Source organism: Musa acuminata, chromosome BXJ2-4, assembly GCF_036884655.1.
Source record: "Musa acuminata AAA Group cultivar baxijiao chromosome BXJ2-4, Cavendish_Baxijiao_AAA, whole genome shotgun sequence".
NCBI lineage: Eukaryota > Viridiplantae > Streptophyta > Magnoliopsida > Zingiberales > Musaceae > Musa > Musa acuminata.
Genome location: NC_088341.1, coordinates 34890555 through 34909724, shown reverse-complemented (window position 1 = coordinate 34909724; position 19170 = coordinate 34890555). Strand labels below are relative to the sequence as shown.

Genomic DNA, 19170 nt, shown 5'->3' with positions numbered 1-19170 from the left:
TTGGACCTAACAATATTCGACTCTAAAAGTCACCACAAGGAAGAAGAACATCATATTCACATTACTCGTAGGACATCTCCCATCAAATCAGTTCAGAGTTCGATAGATGATCGAGGTGGTCGACTTAATCTCATGTATGAGTATGATTCTTCTCGTACATCTTATCACATAAATTCCTTATATATTTTCCCTCATCTTCTCTAAGATACGCTAGAAAGAATTCTGTCGGTATCTTTGAGCGTGCTCGATCTACATGAATGAGAAAAGTTGCAGTTCATCTGATTTCTGGATTGATTGCGGAATACTAGGAGCAAAAAGACAGCATTGCAGGATTACAATACCCATCGTTCATAGACGTCATACACTGAAACAAGAGAGGAGGAGAGACGCATGCTGCCGCTTCAACCTTGCGGTCAGGCCTGCACGGGTATGGATGAAGTGGTCGCAATGCAGCCCTTGAGGAGCTTGAAGAGGGAGTTCCCGATTCGCAGCTCCTGCTGCACCAGAACCGGGAGGCCTTCCTTGAGGCGTTCATCGTACTTCTCCAACACCGACACGATGTAGTTGAAATCCGGCCGCCTTGCCGGATTCGCCGACCAACAGCTCTTGATGAGATTATTGAGCACAGGCGAACAGGTCGTCGACAGCGGCGGTCGCAGACTCTGAAAAGGACGCAACCCAGCAGCGTACGTGAGCCCCTAAATCTCCAACTCCCAACCATAACATAAGCATCTTACCTTCTCCGAAGCGGCATATGCAGCCTGCACCGGTGTCATTCCTTGATACGGAACCAGAGCGGTGGTGAGCTCCCAGAGGACGATGCCGAAGCTGTACACGTCCACCTTCCTGGTGTATGGTTTCTCCTTGATCATCTCCGGGGCCATCCAGCGATAGGTTCCCATGTTCCCCTTGGATTCCCGGCACTGAGTTTCCAGGCAGGAGGTGCCGAAATCAGCAACCTTGACTCGCCTCTCGTCGTTGAGGAGCAAGTTTTGAGACTTGAGATCTCTGTGAATCACGCCCTGCGAATGCAGATACTGCATTCCCCGAGAGATGTCGAGGGCTAATTGGAGAATGGTTTCGGTCGACAGCGAATACGGCTCCTTCTTGTGCAGATACATCCGCAGAGTTCCTTGAGACATGTACTCTGTTATGATACAGTACACGGGAGGCTTCTTGCAGGCTGCTATGAACTACAAAGACGAGAGTGAGATGCGACGGGCTCAAACCACAGACCATGGACGATCCCCAACTCTAGCGGTACCCAAATCACAACTAGTGTCGCTTACCTAATGGAGCAATATGGATTGGGACTAACCTGCACTATGTTTGGATGATAAAGGCGGGAGAGGAAGGCGACTTCGGAATTGAACTGCTGCTCCAGCGTCGCTCGCTTCTCCTCGTCCTGCTCTGGAATCCTTACCATCTTCACGGCCACCGCCCGTTGCTTGTAGATCCCTCTGTATATCCTACTGTTGGATCCTGAAGCAAATTTGTTGCCGATGAAGAGCTGTGAAAGATCAGCCATCCATTCCTCTCTTTCCCCTCCCGCGTTGGCCTCGGAGCTCTCGGCATTCCCGGGTTCCAACAGCATCGACCACGATTCCAAGCTGTCCCACCTCTTCTTTTCCATGATATCCATTTCGGAGGGCAAGAGGTTCCTCTTGGGCCACCGAGAAGAAGAAGGAAAAGGAGAGGAGGAGGAGAAGGAAGGAGGAGAAGTGATCGAACCGGCCCTGCTCTTCTTGCCCAGCCTCAGGACCGGGAAGCAGAAGGCCATTTCGACCACCGGGCTCGCCCTAGCGGGTACTAGCTGAAAGAGGAGCTGAGGCTCAGGCAATGGAAGAATTGCCACTGCATCCTTGTGGGAAGATGGCAAAGGTGGTACGTAACGTTCATCATCGGATGTTTGCAAGACACGATCTTTGGTTGGAGAACAGGTAGCCAAATCAAAGTAACTTAGAAATTACAGTTGATAAGCTCAAGAACACATGGAACTGGGGAAGGTGATGAGTTCTAAAGATGTCTGAGGAGATGAGCATGAGTTCTGACGATGTCTGAGACACAAAACCATAGAGAAAACTTAGTAGACAAGCCAAGCTCTGGAACGAACCAAGGCAATGATCTCGAACCTCGAGTAGCGAGTCGCTACCGAGAGAAAGATGGCCTTTTCTTGAATCATCGGAGATTTGGATCTGCAAGAGGGAAGAAGAGAGGTTTGGCTTCCGAGAATTTAGACAGCGGTACGCTATCCAATCATGAAAAGGGTGCAGTAAGATGGGCAGTGGAGATTTGTATGTGCCGTGTCTCCGCTTTATCGTCTGTTCCTTGTGGACGCTGCAGCTTTGTGCATGATTCTGCGAGAGCCGGGAGGCGAAGAATGTAAAAGGCATCAAGGATGTCCCGTGATGTGGTGGTTCAAAAGTGCACCACCACCATCCATCCATCCCCCTTCTTGGCTCTCTCTCTTTTACCTTCTTCTATCCGCCCTCGAGAACTTGTCTTTTCCCTGTGGCCTTCCAACTCATGGGAGAAGAAAGGGACTACCAGTACCTCCCTTAGCACCAGCCCACCTGATGGCTTCACACTACTGTTGTTTCCCTTCCCCTTCCTCTTGTTCCTGTCAGCTTCCTCGCCACCACAGGTTAATCCGAAGCTGCTCTCCGCACATCTTAGAACAAGACGCAGTCATCACGACACACTTGGGCCTAAGTTCCGAGGACGTGTCCACTCCCGTGCCAGTAACTCGAGCTGAAGCGTTCATTAATTCAACCTGAAGCCATCCGGTGTGTAAAGCTAGTTTTCAGGGATCATTTGCATTATTATCCCATCTGTAAAGTTCTCTGTTTTTTTTGCCTTTCAAATCAAGATTATGGTTATAGCATTCTGAGGTAATGTGATAGAAAATAGTCACCTCCTTCGGATCACCATCATCCTTACGATCGATTTCATCAATGAAAAGAAATTACATCAATCCTAACCATTTTGGAACTCGCAAAGCAGTTAGAATCTCGACATTTGGTAGAAAATATTGTTAGTGTAAACAACTTTAAGCTATGGCCTCGGGACCGACGTGGCTTGATTCGGGTCCGGATGATGGGGAATCTCCCTGGAATGTTCCTCGGGACTATTGAGGTAGCCGGTTGCGGTGTTTCGATCGGGACGGGGTCGCTATTCCCTCCGGAAGAGGACTCCTCGCCTGCGCGTTTAGTGGATGGCCTCCGCCTTCGCACCTGCATAAAGGTCGAGTCGGGGAGCTAGGCCCGACCCCTCCGACGATCAAGTTAGTGGATGGTGAAGGGGGTTTCTTTAGCTAAGTTGTGTCTTTTTGTCTCCCTCCCATTTCCTCGGAGCGCGAGGGTTTTTATAGTGAGGATTACCGTTGCCTGATGTGCCTGCCCGTAGAGAGCAGGGTCGTACTTCTGGTTGCATCTGACATCGCCGGTGGCGTGGCGTGAGGGATCGAGCTTGAGCAGGGTGTTAATGTGCCTTGGTCGGCGTTCCGGTCCGTGTTGACCAGGTGCTGATAGGTCAGCAGAGGCGTGAGGCGTCATCTGGGACAACTGACGTCACCCGAGTCTTATCACAATTATTACCCTCATCATATTCCCCCCCCCCCGGAGGAAGCTATGCGTCGGTTGCTGTAAAGGGGGGTTCGTTGCCAGGGGTGCGGGAATCGTGGAGTTTAGTAATGAAAGAGGGTTGGACGCATAGGGGTGACCCTGGGTAGTACATGGCCGAGGAGCACAACTCAGTCGAGCAGGTCGGGCAGAGGCTGTGGTTTCGGGTGACACGCGGCCGAGGAGCACAACGCAGGCGGGCGGGCCGCGCAAGTGTGGTCTTGGGCAATACGGAGCCGAGGAGCATGGCGCAAGCGGGCAGGCCGCGCGGGCGTAGTCTCGGGCAATACGCAGTCGAGGAGCACGGCGCAGGCGGGCAGGCCGCACAGGCATGGTCTCGGGCAACATGCAGCCGAGGAGCACGGCGCAGGCGAGCAGGTCGCGCAGGCGTGGTCTCGGGCAACACGCAGCCGAGGAGCACGACGCAGGCGGGCAAGCCGCGTAGGCGTGGTCTTGGGCAACATACGGCCGAGGAGCACGACGCAGGCGGGCGGGCCGCGCAGGCGTGGTCTCGGGCAACACGCAGCCGAGGAGCACGGCACAAGCGGGCTGCGGCCGAGGGGTATGGCGTAGGCGGGCAGGCCGCGTAGGCGTGGTCTCGGGCAACATGCGACCGAGGAGCACGACTCAAGCGGGCTGCGGCCGAGGAGTATGGCTCAGGCGGGCAGGCCGCGCAGGCGTGGTCTCGGGCATCATGCGGCCAAGGAGCACGACTCAGGCGGGCAGGCCGCGCAGGCGTGGTTTCGGGCAACATGCGGCCGAGGAGCACGGCTCAGGCGGGCAGGCCGCGTAGAGGCGGACTCGGGCAGACTGAGGCCGAGGGACACGGCTCAGGCGGGCAGGCCGCTCTTAGGTGGACTCGGGCAGTCTACGGCCGAGCCATGTAGATACAAAAAGGGGGTTAGGCTGGAGCTAACTGCGAGCCGGGAGGCAATCAGGTAGATACTGAGCCTTCGCTCGGAAGAGACTGAGGCAGGGCCTAGATTCCTTTTACGAGGACTACATCGGATAGCCACCGTGGGTGTTTGACTTCTTCTATGGAGCCCGTTGCCAAAAGTCGCTCCTTCTCCTCACGGCCTCCCAGGCCTCCGCTGGGATGTACTGGTTAGCCCGCTGGAGCATATCTGGTACTGTGGTGGAGGGTCGCTCCACGAGGGACCAGAAGAATCTGAAAGGTCGCAGGCATGTCATAAACGCCTGCACTAACAGAGAGGGATGAGCGCCCGACAACCCCCGAATTTGTGTTGTAAAGCAATTCACAAAATGGGAGAGAGGCTCGTCCTCCCTTTGGTTAAGTCCGAGGAGCAGTGCAACAGACGGCTTTGGCCGGGCGTAGGCCAAGAAGTTAAGCTCGAAGTCTTCGACGAGCTGATCAAAGGAGATGATAGTCCCGATCTTCAAGCCGTTGTACCATGTGCGGGCCGGCCCCCTCAGGGTGGTGGGAAACGCCCTATACATCAAAGCATCAGAAGTTCCATACAGTGCCATCTGGGCACGGAAAGCAGCTACATGGTCCGCTGGGTTGGTGGAGCCGTCGTAAGCGTCCAGGGAGGGGAGTCGGAAGTTCAGGGGAACCATCTGATCTTATATCTCAGGAGCGAACGGAGACCCTTGGTGTGCGTCCTCCCCGAGCTCTCCCTTTGACCTACAAACCTCCTTCTCCACTTCGTCGAGCCGCTGACTAACAAAGCGTAGCTGGGCTCGCAGGGAGTCCGTTGAATCCGAAGATAATGCCTCGGGTTCCGGGCGGCCGCTCGGGTTTTCCATCATTCGATCCGCGAGTGGGGCCGATCGGACCCGAGGCGAAGTAGGGAACTCCGGAAGTGGCGTGTGGGCTCGAACGGGCGGCTCTTATTGCCGCAGTGGTTGGATCGCAGGCGGGTGCGCCGGATGAGAAACGAGTGGGATAATGGTTTGCACCATACCCGTCAAAGCTCGGACTTGATGAGCGAGGTCCTGAAAGGCCTCAGACGACACAGGCGACGGGTCGACAAATGCGCCGTCGGGTGGCAACAAGCCCGAGTCGTCGAATATCCGCCAATATCGCTATGAGGTCATGGTGGGGTGTTCGTCACGAAGATCTCTGTGTGGGGGATGTTCCCCCGGAGCTCCGATCGGGCGTGACCCCTCAGTTGCGGGTTCGTCTAAGTCGATCGGGTGATCCCTCGACATTCGGGCCCTTCCTCTAGCACCAAAATGTTAGTGTAAACAACTTTAAGCCGTGGCCTCGGGGCCGACGCGGCTTGTTTCGGGTCCGGATGATAGGGAATCTCCCTAGGACGTTCCTCGGGACTACTGAGGTGGTCGGTTGCAGTGTTCCGATCGGGACGAGGTCGTTATTCCCTCCGGAAGAGGACTCCTCGCTTGCGCGTTTAGTGGATGGCCTCCGCCTTCGCACCTGCACAAAGGTCAGGTCGGGGAGCTAGACCCGACCCCTCCGACGATCAAATTAGTGGATGGTGAAGGGGGTTTCTTTAGCTAAGTTGTGTCTTCTTGTCTCCCTCCCATTTCCTCGGAGCGCGAGGGTTTTTATAGTGAGGATTACCGTTGCCTGATGTGCCTGCTCGCAGGGAGTAGAGTCGTACTTCTGGTTGCGTTTGACATCGCCAGTGGTGTGGCATGAGGGATCGAGCTTGAGCAGGGTGTTAATGTGCCTTGGTCGGTGTTCCGGTCCGCGTTGACTAGGTGCTGATAGGTAAGTAGAGGCGTGAGGTGTCATCTGGGACAACTGACGTCACCCGAGTCTTATCGTCATTATTACCCTTAATAAGACCATTGGTTTTGACTTAAATAACATACCCTATTTGGGAACTAATCAACAAAAATCACCTACTTCATTTGGGAACAATCCTCCAGTGATAGACAATTCTTGGGATAAGATCCGGAGATGGTTTTGGATCCTTACTCTTCTTAACCTGCTTAGATGCGAATCTACCCCTACCTCTCAGGGCCATCCATCCATGTGCATGGGAGACTCTATTGTGCATTTGCATTGATTTTAGTAAGAAGAAGAGAGTAAAGTTCCAACTAAGAGATTGCATTTGCATCATCTCGGTTGGACATTAATATAGTCCACAGGACTGCTCAACGCATTCAATCTATGGGTTTCCTTTTGTCTTTGTGTTCGTGGCCATTCCCACCAGAGGCAAACCACATATCGGTCGAACAAACCTCACAAAAAAGGCCCACTCGATCAATTGCATTAAGAGCTCACCGCTAACACCCTTGACCCGAACGACTACAAGTAGCTAGCCATCCCCGTCCGTCTCTCTTCGGCAACACTCGAGCTCGAATACTTTTTGTGGTGGCGATCGATCGTTAGCAGAAGAAAGAAACCAAACCAATGGAAGGGAAGAAAGCCAAGTACGGTCCGAGGGTGATGTTGGTGGCTTTTGCGTTGCTGCTGGCGTGCAACACCATGGCCGAGGCAATCACCTGCAACGACGCCGTCTCGGCTCTCATCCCTTGCGGGTCGTACCTCATCGGACAGGGCGGGGCAGATCCCAGCCCACGGTGCTGCGAGAGCGCCCGGGCGCTGAACCGCATGGCCTCCACCGTCGCCTCGCGCCGCCAGTTGTGCGAGTGCCTCAAGCAGACCGGCCCCTCGTTCGGCGTCAAGCCGGAGCGGGTGCAGCACCTCCCTCCCTTCTGCAAGATCGATCTCAGCATGCCCGTCAGCCCCGACGTCGACTGCAGCCGGTACGTGATGTTGCAGCCATGCATAAACGTAGAATGTCGGAGTACTCCAACAGCTGCTGCACTTCTCTTCCGTCATCTCACAACCTTCTTCTTCTTCTTCTTCTTCTTCTTCTTCTGTTTGTGCCGTGCAGTGTTGCATGAGATGTTGGAGAGAGACCTACACACTACCGCGTGGAAGGGGGCAGATGGTTTAAGTTGGCGTGCTACGAATAAATGATTTCATATGGCAAGAGATGGACTGTCGCCAGCTACTGGCATTTTCGTCTCTTACATTTGGCTTTGTGGTTTGTGATGTTCGATGAGTGCCAATGCTACTAATAAGTAAGCAGTAAGTAAATAATAGTTCATGGTGTTGATGACATGATGTGTGTTTATGTCCAAACAAACAAAACTTCACGCCCATCACAGATGGTGGACTATACTGTATAAACGAACTCAATCCTCCATGTTTGAGTTCCGGATTCGTTCGATCCTCCATTAAAAGGACCACAGCACATTCCACAGTATATGCCGTCACTTCCGGATTCGTTCAATCCGTCCTCCTCTGCTCTCCATGCACCCTCTGCTGACCCTATTCTCCGTCGATACCTTCTCTAACTCGAAGCTACATCGATTGTTTTGCTGTGTAGTTTTCTGCTAGTCGAGGTCGACATGACGCTTACTTTCTCTTCTGTCAATCGACCCCTCTCCTTTTCTTGAAAGATGCCAAGACCACCGGAGAACAGCAACAAATGTTGGGCTGCAACCGAGGCAGATCATATCATTTGATGGGACAAAGTGGAATTTGATGCGATGAGCAACCCGATTGCATAAAGTCAAAGCCAATCCTACTCCACTTCATAATCAACAAGATGATGAACCTAACCAAGTATATAATTAGCACCTCGAGCCCCAGTGATCTTTCACAAACATCGAAGGGCATGCAGCAACATTGATCACACCGGAGAGCTACATCTACCTACTTTACACTTTAATGGAAACTCGCAAAGTTATTCTGCAAGCCCAGATGTTTTTAATTGGAGAGACAAGCGGTCATCGTCAAGAACGATCAAATGTAGGCGAGATCCACTTTCTTCTGCGCTGCTGCAACTGGTGGCCGAAGCAGTTGCCTCTCTTTTGTCTCTGCCTTTACTCACAGCACTAACAGTTCATCAGACTTGGTGGTCCTGCACGAAAGCATGTCATGGAGTGGCTTTGGGGAAACGCACTGCAGACGAGATTTTTCCTCCTCGTCCTTTTCAGCTGCCACTAGTTTGAAGGATTGAGTTCCAACAAAAGCTTGCCATTGCCGCCCGTTTTCCACCTAAAAGCAACCAATAATTGCAGTGCACCTTAAGGTGTCCACTGCAAATCGGCACAAGGAATATATTCCGCTTGTAAAATAGATGTTTTTGTTATAATTTTACACAGAATTAGGAGTTTTTTTCTTGTCGTTTTCCATATCCCAAAGTAAAACTCCCACCTTCATGCAATTATATTCTTTTCAGCAGATTATCCAAGTCCAAGTAGCACTTCCAACTTCACTTGTGCTGCAGCAGACATCCCCAGAGGCAATTGCAGCTTCCTACTTTCCATCTCCCAAAGTAAACCATCCTGGAATTCTGCAGCGGCATATGCCCGCACAAAAGCAGGCATGAACAGTTGGCAGTACTCATTCCGGTGGTAAGGGAAGGAAGTACGATTGAGAAGCGTGACAAGTTTATTGCTCGGATTATCCACATCCACAGTAGTACAGACTCTGAACCGACCATCTCATCTCATTCTAATCTCTCCCAGATCGAACACCCATCAGATCGACACAGACGCTAAGATCGAACCGGGAAAACCAGAAGAAGAGCAACGTGCAAGCACCGTCGCGACCGTCCTCTTCCTCCGGCTCTTATTACAGTCACGAAATCTACGCTAGCGAGCGGCCTGCTTTTTGGGCAGGGGAGGTGGAGGGATGACATCAGGTGAAGAACCAGGATAATTGGCACGGTTCTTGGAGCGAACCTTCTCGATGTACTTCTGGGCTCGTGCGTCGACGCCGCCGTCGCCTTCTGTGCCGGCCGGCTGCATCACGTACGTGATGGTGCTTGGCTTGGGCTCCGTCTGCCGCATGTCCACCGCCGGCTTTTTTGTTGGGGGCTGCGGCAGCACGGCGACGTCGTGGTTCCCGCGACCGGGCCCGAGAGTCAGGTTGGCCAGCGCGAGCGACGACATCCTCACGAAGTTCATGGCTATCACGGAGGAGTTCTCCAAGATGGTGTTCTTGGGCCTGCTGGCCATGGCTCCTGCTCTGGTTTGCGAGTGGGTTGAGGACACGGGAGATCGAGTGGCGGTGTGATATTTAAGGAGGCAATCGCCTTCTGCTGTTGTTAGTATGGAAGGAATAATGGGCGGAAGTCGACTGACATGGTTAATGCGTCATGTATTCTTTAGCTGTTAACGTAAGCTAAACGATGCAGGAAATGAAAAAGCCCGACGGGAAGCACCAAACACCCCAAGGCTTCCACGCACGACAGGAGATCTACCGAGAGACGGCGACGAGAGATGACTCGGATGAGACAACTCCAGAAGAATCTGTAGACCCAGCCGGATGAGATTCTTGCTGCACGACACAAACCACTTCCACCCCGAAAGCATACTCTCATCGACTAAAAGATTTGATTTTGTGATTGAATAAGATGGGCAGATGCATCCTACAGATCATTGCTTGGGGAATCCAACCATAACCCATTCATCGTCTTTGTTACTATATTATGATCATTGCTCGCGGCCAAAACTCAGCCAAGAAACCAATGATCACCAGCGGTTAAAAGTGGGAATACAAAAGTTGTAGATAAGATTAGCATGCAAATAAATAATTAGGAATCACTGTGAAAGCATATCGGCCTTTGGTTGTTCCCACGTAAATCACGCCCTGAAAAGAGCTTATTATATTTGTTATTCTTCTTCCTTAGTGCTTCCGAGGATCACTGCGGGTAGGCATGAAGAATCACTCTTTTTAATTGTGGAAATTCCTCTTGGAGTGGCGAACTGTAAAATCATCTAGAAAGGAAGAACAAAAGGGAAAGAGATGATACATTGCATGGATTCTCAGGTTCCTGTCATTGTGGAGCCCCGTGGGATGTTCCAAAGAGAAGAAGATAAGGTTTATGCTCCTTCGGGCCTCTTCTGTGTAAACTTCATACGGTTGTGGTCCGTAGAACATTATTATTTGTGTTGGGAGTTGAGCTACGAGATAGATGCATTGAAAGAGGAGAGACAAAAGGTAGGTTTGGATTTTCGCATTATGCTGGAGAAGGAAGACGACATCGGAGTTCTATGTTTTGGAGGAAGCTTTGACCACACAAATCAAATTCTTCAGCACGGCGATACCGCGCACGAAATGGTAAGGCCAACATCCTGTTGGCCGACTCATCGTGCAGGGTGATCGAATGAAACTACTCTGCGAGATCTGCTGCTGGATTCGTTCTCTTCGTCGTTTCCAATCTACACGACAGGGTTTGCTCATTTTAAACATGGCACAGAAAGAATCTGCAAAACAGGATCTCATTTCATGCAGCAAAAGAAGACGCTTCTGAAATCAACAGCCCGAAACTGAGGAACCGAATCCTCGTACTAATTTAAACTAAGAACATCGATGTACACATCTGTTACGATAGAATTTAGACATTGTATACCATCCCCACCTCCAATGTAGATGCATGAGGAATGCTCACTGCAAAGGCCGGACCCCTGCAATTCCTCCTCAAGAAATCATACCCGACATCGATGACGAGTCTCTTAATCAAACCAGATCCACTCTTTGCCCTGACGTCGGAATGCCCCATAATGAAAGCCATGCCTGCTTCTCGGGCTTCCATCAGCTCCTGCAGCTCTTCCCTCACGCTGGAATCCATATCTGAGCTCTCAGGCACCACAAATCTCACCTTCTTTTTCCTTGCCGTGACAGTTGATTGTATCTCCTTTGACCCCGAAGGGCCAGCTGCATCTTCTGGGTCAGCATCCTCTTCACACAATCGTATTCCAGCTCCGACGACAGCCATTCTGTTATCATCCTTCTCGGATCGTTCTGCCGTGCCGCTGGGATGAGAGATGCCTGATCGGATGAACTCAGCAATGCTGCAAACTAGGTCCTTCTCAAACTCTAAATCATCCTTGTGGACGTCGTGGTACCCATACCGTGCGATGCACCTATAGACCCTGTATTCTTTTGGGCCAATTCTGCCCACGAGGAACCGCTCCTCTGGCCTGACATACGGCACCGGCACCGACTTGATGCAGAGGAACACAAGGACCTGGAGCAATTGCAGCATGCGATCAGACTTAAGTACAGCCTTTCCCGTTTTGAAACTAATACCGAGATTAATATGCTAATGACCATGAAGTGTGATATGTTTACTGAGCACATCAAGGAAACTTGTATTGGATAATGTCTACCACACATCTTAACAGCAGAAAAAGTAAATAAAACATGGCTAACCTGGTGAAATGCAGGGAGGTTGGTGACAAAGTGTGAAAAGATGGCTGGGATTCCTGATACCAGTTCAGTATGAATGAGACCAATGCCTCTCACACGGACAATTCCTATGTTAGGGCCGAGACCCAGGAGCCAATCGATGGAGACCTTATTCTGGATGTCGAATTCATACTTCTTGAGCGTACCGTAGTGCCACACATACATGATTACCATGAAGATAATTGAGAGGGCAATAGGGACCCAAGCACCTTCCAAAAACTTGATAAGGGATGCTGAGAAATACAGTGCCTCGATCGCTCCAAAGAAGAGGATGAAACAAACAGCCAAAAAGATGCTCCTGTGCCAGCACAGAACTATCACAAGAGACATCAAGCAGGTAGTAACCAGCATCACAGCAATTACAGCCAGCCCTGTCAAACAAAGGAACAGATCATAGATTAGGCCCGAAGCATTTAGCCACATGAAGTTGTGGGAAAAAGGAATATGATTTGTTGTAGGTCATGTCTCTTAGTATTTATTTCATTATGCGAAGAAAAAGCGAAAAGAAAAACGTAGATGCATACCCTCTATGGATATTGATAAATTACACCTATTTATTGGGGTTCAGTACCGAGCAGATATATCGAAACTAGGCATTTTATGATTCGATGTTGTGAACATGTGGAGTATCAAGCGAGGTCACAAGAAACCTTAAAGGCCAAAAGGATCGATTTCTAATGATGGAACACGGTGTACTTGTTGTCGCAAGTCGTCCAACTCTAAACTGATATTAGGGATCCACAATCGAAGAGGTTGGCATCCGATGCCATTTGCAATAGCATACACAAGCTGAAGTGATACTAATGTGGAAGGTGCATAAAATCCAAGCCGGAAATTGGGTAAAGTTCAAAGGACTGGCATGCAAGAGAGAAAAGGACTAATCATTTATCAGAAGATGAGTGGGCTGTATCGGGTTGAATAGACATACTCATTATTAAATCGAGATTTCCAGATTCGTATGGCCTGATATATCGCATGGAAACTCAATAAGAGCAATTGCCAGTCACATAGCTTCCCAAGGAAATCTTTTGGTAGTCTGCTATAATGGTTTGATATGAATGCATGACTAACTTAAGTTTTAGCTCTTCACATACCTGATGCATTACCGAGGCGCTTTGTATCTCTAAAACCAACAGTAACGGCCAAGCACAATATCATTAACATCCAGTTAATCTCGGGGATGTATATTTGCCCATGTACTTTAGATGACGTGTGAACGATCTTCACCCTGGGAAAGCAGCTCAAAGCAGAGCACTGCTTGATGATCGAGAAAGTACCCGTGATAACTGCTTGGCTTCCAACAACGGCTGCCAGTATAGCTATTCCCAGAACTGGCCACCTTATTTGTTCTAACGAGATAATAACTCTACATTCAGTATACTGAAAATCAACATTGCTATGCAGATAAATTTCAAGATTCCTGATGGCATACCTGGCACTGAAACATAGAATCCGATTCGATAGTCACTTTCAATAATGTGATGTCTGGATAGATAGGCAGCTTGTCCCATATACGCTAGGATCAGTGATGGATAAACCACAGAGGTAAAAGCAATCTGCAGAGTATAAGTTAATTAGTGAGAACCAATTATCAAATATCATTTTTTCATGCATATAGAGTTGTAGCTGTCGAGATATCAAATATCAATATCAAGATTTCGGAAATTCTAATTTTCCTTCTGTCATGCATTTTTCTTCATCCTTGGAAAAAGATGGAGTTGACTCATTGGTGCAATATCACTATATTTATGGGGATTGTCTGTGAAGAGGAGGTTGGCAGGTTATTCAGCATTTTCATTACGGGTAAATGTACAAATGTTGGCCCGGATGTTAATCCACACATCCAGTGTCGCCTTGTTTCAAAAGATAAAATTTGAATTAGCAATATTCCGATTGGGTGGTGTGGATGAAGATGGTACCAGGAAATATTTGGACAAGCTCTGACTCAAGTATAAACAAAGGCCAGAACACAAGCAAGAAGTTGCATGTAAAATGAGATGGCACATGGAAGCAGTTACATGAACCAAGAAATTAGATTACCAGTTTCCAGTTTTAGTATAGATGGAACTGAGGATATCGGAAATGGGATTAAGTGGAAGCATCAATGAGATGAGGATACTAACTAGAGACTGAGAAAAAGTGGAAAGATCTTGAAGTCTGTACTCTTTTACCTGTATTGACAATTGTGAGAAATGTCCCAAATCTGCAAACATAGCTTCAGAGCCTGCATGGACAAGAGAAAGTTGCAGCATGATCCATGAAGATAATCAAGTAGACTACCGTGGCAAATAAAATAATCCCCCCCATACCCGTGATGCACAGCAGTATGCCACCCAGGGACATCCAACCCCCTCTCTGAGTCTTCTTCAGGAATTTATACATGTAGTATGGAGAAAGTGCTTGATATACATGTGGGTTCCAGTGAAAAATGTTGTAAACACCAATCACACTGATGCATAGAAGCCAAGTGATGACAATTGGTGCAAATAGGAACCCAACCCGATGTGTGCCATAATGTTGCAGGGCGAACAGAGCAACTAATATAAGGCATGCTATGGGAACCTCCACATCTGCACATCGATGAATGCTAAAAGTAAACATCAAGCCAGAAAGTCTATCTAAGCATTACAAGTTGCAGGCAGGTCCGCAAAAGAGAATCTATAGAAATATCAAATGCTGGTTTATACGACCAAAAAGAGAATCAATAGCTGTGCAAAGCAACATATCATTAAAGTATCTTATTACAGCAAAATCATGCGATATAAGCCTTGGTACATTTATACTACTACCATTGGATTGTCAGAAGCAGCTCAGATTATACAACAGCGCCAATTACATATTTAAGAATGAACAGGCACCATTTATTAATGAGGAATGAATAGATAATTTGAACTTGTTTCTTGTCTCATGAACATATCAAAAAATTGACATTTTCTAATTTCCGTCTTTGGTAATTCTAGCAAGTAGCCTAAATTTGGTCATTTACAGGATTCTAAATTCCATGATCCTTAAAGCTGCACTCCTAAAGAAAGATTTCAAGCACAAAAATAAACAAGCCTCATAGATCTTCTTTGGTAAAGAATTACGAAGGACATATCGGGGGTAATTTATTCTGTCTTATTGGTCAAAACCAGACCTGTATGACATGTAATTTAAATAAATACTAGAAGTCAGTTTGTGAAACTTTTGTGACTAAGAAAAGAAAAGTTTCCACATTTTCTTTTCTCCTTTATCATAAACCTACATGCAAGGGTAGATTTTAGACACAAAAAAGGTTGCTAAAAGCACATCTTCAGGGTGTAAGCAACCATAGGATCTCAGCATCATATACAGCAAGTCAATCCATTGCTAGTCATCAAAACAAAGAACAAAAAGAGGCATCATATAGGAATCAAACTAGGCACATCCACATCACAGAAGAAGTAAACGAGAAGTGTGACAGCAACCAGATCACCTGGAAAAGCTCTAGTGGTTAGCCAAATGTGCTTGTTGTACACAACAAAAATCATTATTGCTAATCCTAACAAAATCGAGTTTGTGAATGAGTGTTCAGAATTGCCTTACACTTGTGATGTTCCTCGGACATGGAGAGCTCGAGCCCTGAAACCGCCGAGAAAACTGCAAAGCCGCCACTGGTTGGTCAGAACATCCCCCGAGCGGCCAGAACAATGAAACGTCCCCAAAAATGGGGGAGAATCCAAAAGAAGAACAAGATATCACCAGAAATGGCTGGTGTGAGAACACCATCCCCGATAACCATGCAAGTCCCGATCAAGGCGAGAAGCAATAACAGGCGCTGCAACACATGGTGCTTCTCGAGCAGCCTCTTCACCCTTGATGCCGCAGTGTCAGCGCCCATCGGCGGAGCAGCTCCCCCACCGTCCATCTTCTTGTAAGTGGATAGCTCCTCATCAGCCAGCTGACCATTCGGCAGGAATCCGACACGGGCGTGGCGGCAGAGGAGGGAGTACAGAGCAAACGTGCCACCCTCGCCATTGTCGTCCGCCCGGAGCACGATGAGGACATACTTGAGGAGGGGGACGAGCGTGAGGGTCCAGAAGACGAAGGAGAGCACGCCGTAGATCTCCTCATTCGTCTCCGAGTGTTCTATATCCTCGGCGAAGGTGTTCTTGTATACGTACAGCGGCGACGTGCTCAGATCGCCATACACGACCCCGAGACTCTGGTAGGCTAATGTCAGCGCCGTCCTCCATGAATCCTTCTTCTGTCACGCAAATTTCACCAAAACATGGGATCAAAACGAGCCCCATAAGCCACACCAAATCAATAAAAAAGGGATCTTTTTTGAAGAAAACCCAACATACCTTTTCAGGAGTGGAGTAGCGGCCAGCTCCGGCGCCACCGCGCTCGAGATCCATCTTTGAAGAGGTCAAGAAATCACCGCACTCGCTATGTGGTTCATATTTTTAGCTCTGAGGAGGATTTCCAGACACAAGAGAAGCCTCACCACATCGGGGACAGAGGTGACGGGCTCTGGCGTCTGCTATTGTTCTTTTTTCCTCTTCTCTTAGAATGTTGTAATGGGCTTCGGAAAGGGGCGGTTGGGATTGTGAAGGAGACGAACAGAGAGGTCAGATGGGGGCGGGAGAGAGCATCCAGGGAGGGGTGATACGGAGAAGAGAGTTGAAGCCAAAGAGAGGAGGAGCATTAGAATATTGTGAGCAGGGGGTGAAGAGTGTGTGGGAGATTGATTTAATGGAGTTGGTGGTCATGATGCGATGGGAGGAGTAGGTGCTTCCTCACCGTGGGTTTCAGTTACAATTCAGAGGAGGGAACAGTTTCGTCTTGGCGTGTCTGCAGAGAGAGAGGTGGGGTTGGTGGTCATGAATGTGGTGGTACCGTCTTCTTCTTCCTTTTGTTCCTTTGGTGGCATTCGAAGGTGAGGATATTGAGCTGGCCTCCTGCTGTGGAAGGCACTAAAACAGGAAGAAAAGGGGGAAAGAGTAACCGAAGGAAAACAAAAAACCGAAAAAAAGGTGGCTGTGGGTGCTCTAAGGCTGATCAAAAAGCAGACGGAAAGATTTGCAGCTTGTCGCAGAGCTGAGGACGGATGATTCAAGCATGCCTTTATGATTGTTCCTTGTCAACCTTTGACCTCAGAATGAAAAGAACAAGAAATGCATGGGGTAGGCTTGTCTTGCCATCTCATACGGAGATCACACAGGAACCAGCACAACTGGTTGTCTTCTCTATCGAATATGAATGCGCATGCTGCATGTTCCAATGCCTCGGTGGTCCAGATTCCCGGTGAGACACGGCTTGTGAATCATTGCGACTCGAACAGAAATGGGATGATCCATTTATTGGATTGGCCGTTCCCATCGATTGGTTAAAATCTTCAGTTACCTTTCTGAATCTTCACATGATATATGAACTGATGCATTTCCCAAATAATTCACAATCGAGAATGCAGTGCATGAACTCGGTTGGCTAGACGAGCTCAGCTGCATCTCCTTCTTGTTCATCCTGTATCTTCCGGTTCGCTGCTAGACGAGCACATTACAGTAGGATGAATCTTCAAGCTTCCCGAAAAGGTATCGAGGACCGTCGACGACTCATTGTGCCAAGGCTAAAAGGCAGGCTTGGAGCTACACCACCAAGTCGTGGGATTAGCACCATGGGATGGTGTTGCTCTGGTCACTACATATTTGTTAAAGCTCCTTTTTATGGAGGGAGCACTACATCACGCTCGCTAGGAAACCCATACATCATCCTTGGCGCAAACTGAAAGCTGTAGCGGTGGTCACTTGCCAAGATCCCAAGCAGTTGCCATGAAATATATGTGAAGACATCCAACTGTGATTCTGTCAACCGGAACACGATCGGAGTATAGTAAGGAACAGAATCGGAGTATAGTAAGGTTCGATGAAGCTGTAAAAGGAACAAAAAGAGAGAGAGAGAGAGAGAGAGAGAGAGAGAGAGGGAGGAAAAAAACTATGTACTGACCAACATTAAATAGATCAATGAGCAAGGAATCATATGCCGATTTTTCACGAATTTTCTGGTTAAAGCAAACATTATCACTTCCTGGCTTTGCTAAAGGAGCAAACCTCAACATGTCTCCACCAATTACGAGCAATATGTTAATCCAAAAAGCATCCTTGTTGAGGTTTATTTGGGGACTAGTTGTTCTCGTGACTCACAGGGCACTGAGGAACGAGGAGGACCAATATGCATTTCTTTTCCCCCTCGCAGTGCCACGAGATCATTGTCAAACAAACCACTGCTATCATCTATCATATCAAAGTAGTAGGTGTACATTAATGGTAGACATGCATTAGATTCACAATCAATTCACTCATTTACTCCTCTCTCTCTCTCTCTCTGTCTGTGAATTTTCCAAATGGTGTTAGGAATAATGTGTCTCTGGCACAGTCCAACAACATTCATGCTCACTGCTTCCTTCGGTGCACTCTGCTGATACATAAACTAGGGGATTGCAAGAGACAAATAGCATGTTTTGTGATGCACACAACCGACCACACGCATCAGTACAACTCAACTGGCACAGCCCTCTCGTTGTTTATGTAACATTACTTGAATGAGGAGCTTGATTTAAGGACAGGGGAAAGAGGTGAGAAGGTTTCTCTCGACTCTTATCATGGATGGATGTAGATAGATAGAGCTCTCTCTCTCTCTCTCTCTCTCTCTCTCTCTCTCTCTCTCTCTCTCTAAATCCAGATAGATGGAGACAAACACAGGTACAGAAAGAAATATGTATTCTGTCAAAGTTGGCAAGCCGTCACCAACATCCCACCCCGAGGAACAAAAGCCAACGCTTGAAATCTTGTCCAAGGCATGCATGAAACCATCTCGAGCTTGCCTTGTCTTGTGCGTCTTTCCGTGAGGCATTGGGATCAAGCTCCAGACCATGCTCACCCAAATATACCTCTCTCTCTCTCTCTCATGATCCGATCTTTCCTTGTCGACATGCTTATCCCTTCCTTTCGAGTCTTTCTTTTTGGTTTCATGTCACTTGCATGTTGATATTATCCCCTTTATATATTATTATTGTGACTGATAAGGTTAGGTGTGATGTGGGCTTGGCGTCTTTTGACTCACTTTGAATTCACATGAATCTTTTTGTCTTCATCTCTCTCTCTCTCTCTCTCTTTCTTTTCAAAGCTATCACTTTCACCGCTGAAAAGACACCATATTAAACATTGCAAGTAAAGTATCTCTTTTGGAAGAGTAGAAGAGCTATTCTTTGTGATATAACTTTGGCCAATATTAACCATTAAATTTATGCGTGAGATGGAATTAGAAATAAAATAAAGATTAATTTTAGGTGACTGAGTTAGATTTGGCCTATAATTAATGCGGATC

At 48.3% G+C, this 19170-nt stretch overlaps 3 protein-coding genes and 1 long non-coding RNA gene across 5 annotated transcripts; 2 read left to right on the top strand and 2 right to left on the bottom strand.

The window, feature by feature from the left end:
• Positions 1-273: 273 nt before the first annotated feature.
• LOC135609157 (serine/threonine/tyrosine-protein kinase HT1-like) lies at positions 274-1780 on the bottom strand. The gene is made up of 3 exons (XM_065102256.1): positions 1319-1780; positions 738-1193; positions 274-662 (listed from the first exon to the last, which is right to left on the bottom strand). Exons 1-3 carry the CDS (start codon positions 1778-1780, stop codon positions 414-416), a joined length of 1167 nt encoding a protein of 388 aa, XP_064958328.1. The 3' UTR covers positions 274-413.
• Positions 1163-2151, top strand: LOC135609158 (uncharacterized). Its single transcript, XR_010485690.1, has 2 exons — positions 1163-1260; positions 1343-2151. It is a non-coding gene; the product is annotated as an uncharacterized LOC135609158 (long non-coding RNA).
• Positions 2152-6837: 4686 nt separating this feature from the next.
• LOC135609156 (non-specific lipid-transfer protein-like) lies at positions 6838-7678 on the top strand. Its single transcript, XM_065102255.1, has 2 exons — positions 6838-7319; positions 7451-7678. Exons 1-2 carry the CDS (start codon positions 6964-6966, stop codon positions 7458-7460), a joined length of 366 nt encoding a protein of 121 aa, XP_064958327.1. The 5' UTR covers positions 6838-6963; the 3' UTR covers positions 7461-7678.
• Positions 7679-10839: 3161 nt separating this feature from the next.
• Positions 10840-17033, bottom strand: LOC135582698 (potassium transporter 6-like). Of its 2 annotated transcripts, none has more exons than XM_065105073.1 (9): positions 16149-17033; positions 15544-16045; positions 15388-15441; positions 14133-14393; positions 13995-14047; positions 13256-13379; positions 12918-13172; positions 11788-12194; positions 10840-11602 (listed from the first exon to the last, which is right to left on the bottom strand). In XM_065105073.1, exons 1-9 carry the CDS (start codon positions 16200-16202, stop codon positions 10970-10972), a joined length of 2343 nt encoding a protein of 780 aa, XP_064961145.1. In that variant the 5' UTR covers positions 16203-17033; the 3' UTR covers positions 10840-10969. The 2 variants fall into 2 exon arrangements, with proteins under 2 accessions (XP_064961145.1, XP_064961144.1); XM_065105072.1 differs by having other exon boundaries at positions 15544-16048; positions 16149-17026.
• Between the last annotated feature and the right edge of the window lie 2137 nt (positions 17034-19170).

Coding starts and splice junctions, on each gene's coding strand:
- LOC135609157 (XM_065102256.1), bottom strand. CDS start 1,780: ATGGCCTTCTGCTTCCCGGTCCTGAGGCTGGGCAAGAAGAGCAGGGCC. Junction 1,194..1,318: donor ATCATCCAAACATAGTGCAG/GTTAGTCCCAAT, acceptor TCGTCTTTGTAG/TTCATAGCAGCCTGCAAGAA. Junction 663..737: donor CATATGCCGCTTCGGAGAAG/GTAAGATGCTTA, acceptor CGTCCTTTTCAG/AGTCTGCGACCGCCGCTGTC.
- LOC135609156 (XM_065102255.1), top strand. CDS start 6,964: ATGGAAGGGAAGAAAGCCAAGTACGGTCCGAGGGTGATGTTGGTGGCT.
- LOC135582698 (XM_065105072.1), bottom strand. CDS start 16,202: ATGGATCTCGAGCGCGGTGGCGCCGGAGCTGGCCGCTACTCCACTCCT. Junction 15,442..15,543: donor TCTCACACCAGCCATTTCTG/GTGATATCTTGT, acceptor GCGGCTTTGCAG/TTTTCTCGGCGGTTTCAGGG. Junction 13,380..13,994: donor TCTCACAATTGTCAATACAG/GTAAAAGAGTAC, acceptor TATACTCTGCAG/ATTGCTTTTACCTCTGTGGT.